Source organism: Humulus lupulus, chromosome 1 (genome assembly GCF_963169125.1).
Source record: "Humulus lupulus chromosome 1, drHumLupu1.1, whole genome shotgun sequence".
NCBI classification, from domain to species: Eukaryota; Viridiplantae; Streptophyta; class Magnoliopsida; order Rosales; family Cannabaceae; genus Humulus; species Humulus lupulus.
Window position 1 is genome coordinate 20,238,928 of NC_084793.1, and position 6,945 is coordinate 20,245,872.

Sequence of the window (6,945 nt, forward strand, 5' to 3'; positions counted from 1 at the left end):
ATGTGGTCTCAACAACATATCACTAACATGCATACAAATATACAATTATACCCTCAATGGGCCAAATTACCATCACACCCCTGTAATTAAAGTGTGGACTCACATGCATGCATTTAACATCATATTATAATATAATTCACATATACATGCATATTATCAGTTAATGGCATAATTAAACAAGTATGGCCCTCACGGCCTACTATTCCCGCCATTAAACCACATCGGAGAATTCGGGGCATTACAGCATAGAGTTATAAACATGTAATTATCTTACTTCAGCCAACTTTAGAATTAAAATGGAATTCTACTGAGAGATGGGACCAAGAGAATCAAAATCATAGCTGTACTGATGGTGAAAAATACAATCAAAATCCTAGCTTTAGTCAGAAACCAAGCATTGAGTTTGGGAGTTGGAATAATATAGTTGAATTTGTGGATTCTGGGGTGTTTGATTTAAGTTTTGAAGATGGGTCAGATGTTGAGGAAATTATTTTTGATGATGAATATGAACAAGTTGAAGAGGACTATTGCTAAGACAATGATACAAAACCATTTAATTGGCCCAAGTTTAGTGATGGATCGTGGGGTGACCTTATGCCAATAAATGAGAATATGGATGAAGTGGATGTGGAAGGAGATATTAACACAATTGAGCAGGAAAGAATACTCATATTTAATCCATCAGTGGATATGGCTAACCCAAGGTTTAGGCTGCAAATGGAGTTTTCTAGTAAGAAAGTACTGAATGATGCATTGAGGGAATATGCTATTAAGAATTGAAGGCAGATTCAGTACGTGAAAAATGACTCAAGGAGAGTTAGATGCATTTGTCAAGAAGGTTGTCCTTTCCTTCTTTATGCTAGTGTGATGGAAGACAAAAAAGGTTTCAACTTACAACAATAAAATGATCTGGTACTACGTGCACAAGTTTTATTAACCAAGTGAAGAATGACCTTGAGAATGATCAATTTGGAAGTTATATAGAACAAGGGAAAAGGCTTCGAGAAAAATTGAAGGGGATGTCAAAGATCAATATGTTTTGTTGTGGGAATATTGTGAAGAGCTTTAAAGAAACAATCCTGGAAGCACAATTGTGTTACATAGCAGAAGAGGAATCAATTTTGGAGGTGTTTTCAAGTTGGCAAAGAAGGGTTTAATACTGAATGAAGGCCTTTAATTGGTGTGGAAGGATGTTGTAACGCCCTGGATAGCCAAGACCGTTACATTGTGTATTTAAATAGTGCTAGACTTGCTAATCAAGTCATTTGGACATAAACGTGTTGCTAGAAGTAATTAACGAATTAGGGTTAAAAATTTCGGCCAAAGGAATATTTACTTTCATTAAAAGTTTAAGTTCATACATGGGATCCTAAAATAAACATTTAAGAAGTTATTTACAACTCAAAAAGGTGGTTACAATACAACCCGACCTAAGCGGCAAAGTTAGGGTTTAACCTTAGTTCCTCTGTGAATCCCCAGTCGTGGTGGTCGAGCAAGTTGCATATGTACACACCGCCATTGAAGCTCTCCAACTCATGACTGGTCCAGTTTCCATTTTCCCTTGCCTGCACCACATAGCACCCGTGAGCCATGGCTCAGCAAGAAAACTTAAACTTGCTCATAAGCAGTTAATAACATATTACAAAATCATAATTAGCACGCCTAGCAGTAATAACCCTACTCATGCTGACATTCAATCTATATAAGTTACTATAGAGTCACACCAGAGCCTGTTGCCCTAGGATAAGTGATTGTAGAGTCACTGTAACGCTCTACTCCCTTAGAGCCGTCACTAAGTGTGTTTAAAATTGTGCCTCAACTCGTTAATCGAGGTTTTAAATCAAAAACGTGTACTAAGCCATAATTAAAAGAAAACATTAGAGAAAGTAGATTTCATTGCTAATCATAAAGGTTTACACTTGGGATCCCAAAACAAAGTTTAGAAAATATTTACAATACAAAACTGATCAAAGTTGACTAGACGAAAAACCTAAGTTCCCTTACAAACATCTCCCAAAATCCCCTAGCTGTGGCAGCCAGGCTGGCCGGACATGTACACGCCGCCTCACGCCAGCTGTGCTCATGGTTGGTTGATCTTCTCCTTACCCTTACCTGCACCACAGAGCATCTGTGAGCCGAAGCCCAGCAAGAAAACCCAAAACAGATAACATATGCAAAATACAAGTCAAACATATAAGCAGGCCACCAATGGCTAAACACGCACGGCCTAGCCGCCCAGGCGTTTACCAAGCCCTAGGTTTGCGGACCACGCCGTGAGGATATCCCAGGTATCCTTTTAGGGACTCGCCCTGGCAACCCGCACCCCTCATGCTTAACGCTGCTCCCGGCCCCTTGCCGTTCTCGGCCTTGCACTCAACGTGTCTGACGCTGTTCCCGGCCCCACGCCGTTCCCGGTCTACACCGCTCCCGGCTCTTGCCGATCACACATGAAATATCGAACACCATATAGCAACAAGCACAGAATTCAAACATAAACAAATAAAGAGCCATGCTCTGCAATACCAACATATATATATAGGGCCCGGCCCTGCATATCACTTCTGTTCAATACAATGGGCTCAGCCCTGCACACGAGCTCTATGGAAACAGGGGTTTCCTTACCTGAGTTCCGAGCTTCCTGAGCACCGATGCCCCGAGCACAGCCCGCTAACGTAAGCCTTGCTGAAACCCTAGTCACAACACATAACAATATCCGACCATCAAATTCCAACCCAACAAATAACCTCGAACCGTAACCCTAACCTCCGGGATCTTGAATTCTATCACTCCGAGTGATAAAATCCATCCCGAGCCTTCCCCTTAAAGTTCCCAAGTCAAAAATATCATAAAATTCCTCACTGACACTAAGGGTCGTGGCCCCACCCCCTAGAGTCGCGGCTAGCCTCAAAACAGAGGCTAGCTCTCCACTGACCAACACGCGGGCCGCGGCGCGCCCTGCAAGCGCTGCGGCGCGTCCGAATTCCTTCAGCCTCCCACGGCTGTATGCACATGCGGGCCGCGGCACACCCCTCCTAGGGCCGCGGCACTAACAGCAAACCCAGAATTTCCATCAACTTTTCATCCCTTCTTCAAGCCAATTATCACCAAAACCAAACTAAGACTCCTAAATATTCAACACAGTTACTCCAGCACAGAAACAACATCAAAACCTCATCAAAGCATGCTCCAAAACTTAGCTAAAACACCCAAAGATTAAGCAAGCTTAACTACATGCAAACCTCTAAACCAGCATAAAATCAAAGACTAGACCTTAGTGTTTAAAGCTTACCTTGTTGAGCTTAATCCCAAAATTTTGATCCTCAATCCCAAAGCTTCAAGCCCCTAGAGTTTCCCAGCAGAACCCCTTCAATTTTCCAAGCAATTCCTTTAAGTTTCTTCAAGTTTAGCCTTAGAGAGAGTGAAAGAGAGAGACAAAAAGCTATTTCTCAGTTCCAAGGAAGATATGAGTCGGTTTCCCTCAGTTTCTGTATAGTTCCATTTCATTTATTTGTTTTATATGACTTAAGTCTAAAGGTTACCTCAAGGCTCGGGGTACCAAAACGTCCCTGAGGGCAAAAATGGTAAATTCCCCAAATATTCCCGCCTAGACATTCTATCCTCAAATATATCTCCAAATATTTATTTCTATGTCCCGATAATCCCATAACTCAGCTAATACCAGAATTACCCCTCGACTCGCCCCGAGTCCGAATCTCAACCCCGTTGTGACCCCCTGGCTAACTGCTCCCCAGGACTGTCTCGGATCGTGCTGTACAGACATATCACACATATACAACATATATTTCATTTATCACATTTAACTCAATTAACATGCTTCATAATCATATATACACATAGATTCACATATAAGCATATCTAAACCACTTATTGCCCTCCAGGCACACTAATCAAGGCCCTAAGCCTGATTAGCAAATTCGGGTCGTTACAGTCACCCTAGGGCACATTGCCCTATCCTCTATATAACCAGCCTTAGAGTTGGCCAAGCGTACCTAGCGCTTTATCTTCTAAGCGACCATGGGGTTGGTCAAGCGTATACCAGGTTCCTGGATAGGCCTAACCATATCGGCCAGTGCTCGACGCACTATTTCTGCCCTTGACTTATAAGTCAAGCCTTTCTGCCGGCGCTCAGCGCGCTATTACCGCCCTTGACTTATAAGTCAAGAATTTCAATCAGATAATACAAACAAGCATAAATCATTTAACAATTATCCAGATACATAGCATTCAAGCATGCTTAATCAAATAATCACAGACATAATCATAATCATGCTCATTCACAGGGGCCCGAGCCCTAATCATAACCCAGGGTGCAGTTTTCTTACCTCTGGTCCAAGCACTAGCTATATAAAAACAACCCTCCAGCACGATCCCCTTCCGAGCCCTAGCGATACTCTAGCCACAACCATAATAGAGGATATCCATCAATATCGAGCAAATAAAGACTTCCAGACCGAGTCCTAGCCTATGGGACCTCGAATTCTACTATACCAGGTAGTAGAATCCTTCCCGAGCCCTTAGGTTTGAGTCCTCATGACTCGAAACCTCACTTGGCTAATATTTCCCATTAGCGTCACGACGTGCCCCAAAGCAGAGAGCACTGGTCCTGTTTTCACTAAACATGCGCCGCAGCGCAACCCACTAAGTGTCGCGACGCAATAGCGGTTCAGAAGAACCCCAAATGCCCCTGAGTTCATACAGGTCGCAGCGCTCCAAGAACAGCGTTGCAGCGCAACCCCGCAAACCCAGATTTCTAACATTTTCCAACTATTTCCTTCTAACCAAAACTCCTAAAATCAGTCCCCAAACCTTAACCAAACCCAAAATTAAGCCCCAAAACCTCAATAATACACTTAAGGCAACACAAATACACCAAAAACTATGTCAAAACCCTACTCCAATTCAAAATTCAAACCTTGAGTTCCAAAACTCAAGAACACTTCAAACCAACCAGAAATTCATCAAAACAGAGTATGGGATTTTACCTCATCTGTGTAATTCGACCCCTAAGCCGCTCCTAATCAAATTCCTAGCTCCAAGCCTTCAGTTTAAATCAAACTCCTCCAAAATTCAGAAAAAAAACTTATCTTCAACCAAGGGAAAATGAGAAAGAGAAATAAGAATGTGTTTTCCTGATTTTTGAGGGCTTCTACTAGCCTAAGTCTATCCAAGGTCAGAGAAAAGACCAAAATGCCCCTAGCCTTTACTAAGTACTTTAATGCCCTCAAAGGAAAAATGGTCTTTTGCCACAATTTCCTGCCAATCTCAATTAACACCTCATAATTTTTCAATTAATCTCAATATCCCCAAGTAATCACGAAATAACTTCCCATTACTCGATAAATCATGGTAATGTACTAAATTATTAAAATACCCCTAGGCTCACCCCGAGCCGGGTATTTGACCTCGTTGTGACTAAACAGCTAACTTGCTCACTAAGATCGCCTCGTGCCGAATAACTCAAATATATCCAAATAATAATGTGGTCTCAATCATAAAACACATATATTTACAAATATACCTTCAACGAGTCAAAATTACGAAAATACCCTCCTAATAAGAAACAGGCTCACATGAATGCTTAATACACCTAAACATGCTATAATAGTCATATCATAATATGACTCACATAATTCACATAATCATGCATATAATCATGAACATGCACATAATATCCATTTATTCCCTCCCGGCATACTAATCAAGGCACTAAGTAGTGGATACTGAAAACAAGGAAAATTGGGAGTGGTTCTTAGAGCTTTTATCAGAAGATGTTGGAATGGAAAATAGTCTATCATTTACAATAATTAGTGATAGGAAAAAAGGTTTGATTGAAGCTGTAAAAAAATATGATGAGCACCGTTTTTGTGTAAGACATATGTACAATAATTTCAAGTCGGAGCACCCTGGTTTGGCTTTGAAGGAATTAGTGTGGGTTGCTGCTACATCAAATACCATGAACAAATTTAAGAAAAATACGAAGGCATTGGGGAAACTTGACTCTGATGCATTGACATGGTTAACTCAAAAGCCAACTTCAGAATGTAGTAAATCATGATTCAGAGCACAACCAAAGTGTGACATCTTACTCAACAACTTATGCGAGGCATTCAACAAATCCATTCTACCAGCATAGGATAGTCCAATCATAGTTATGTTAGAAATAATTAAGGACTATTTGATGGAAAGAAATACAGAAAAAATGAAGTTTGTGTCAAAATGGAAGCATAAAAACTCACCAAAAGCAATGAAGATTATGGAAAAGAATACAGAGTGGGTAAGGGCGATGAGGACTAAATGACCTGGTAAACTTCTATTCCAGGTAAAGGTGACTACTTCTGGTGTGCAGTATGTTATTGATCTCAATGCCAAAACTTGTGCTTTTCAAAGGTCGAAATTGAATGGGATTCCATGCACACATGCATTGGCATGTATCCGAAAGAACAATTGGAACCTAGAAGACTTTGTTGATGATTTTTACTCTAAGGAAGCTTATCAAAGGACATACACTCCAATTATAAAAGGAACAAATGGACCAGAGTCATGGCCAAATCCTAGATCACATCCACTTGAGCCACTTATTATTAAGAAAAGGTCAGGGAGACCTAAGAAGAAGAGGAGGCGAGAAGCTGGTGAGCCACCTGCTGCAACTAAAGTGAGAAAATATGGGTTAATCATGCACTGCAAGAAATGTGGCAAGGCATGCCATAATAGCAAAACATGTGGGAAAACTAAAGGAAAAAAGAACAATGTGAGATGTTTATTATTTTACATGTTTATATTCATATCTTTACAATGCACATATTGTAGACCAAATATTTGAATGTTTGTATTTATTTTTTTCCATCATAGAGTTATAAAAGCAAAGCTACCAACAAAGCAGAAGGAAAGTCTAGTAACTTGAACAAGAAGAACAAAACAACTTAG

At 40.7% G+C, this 6,945-nt stretch overlaps 1 protein-coding gene across 1 annotated transcript; it reads left to right on the plus strand.

The window, feature by feature from the left end:
• Positions 1-612: 612 nt before the first annotated feature.
• Positions 613-6,945, plus strand: LOC133792837 (uncharacterized). Its single transcript, XM_062230758.1, has 3 exons — positions 613-738; positions 6,341-6,769; positions 6,871-6,945. Exons 1-3 carry the CDS (start codon positions 613-615, stop codon positions 6,943-6,945), a joined length of 630 nt encoding a protein of 209 aa, XP_062086742.1.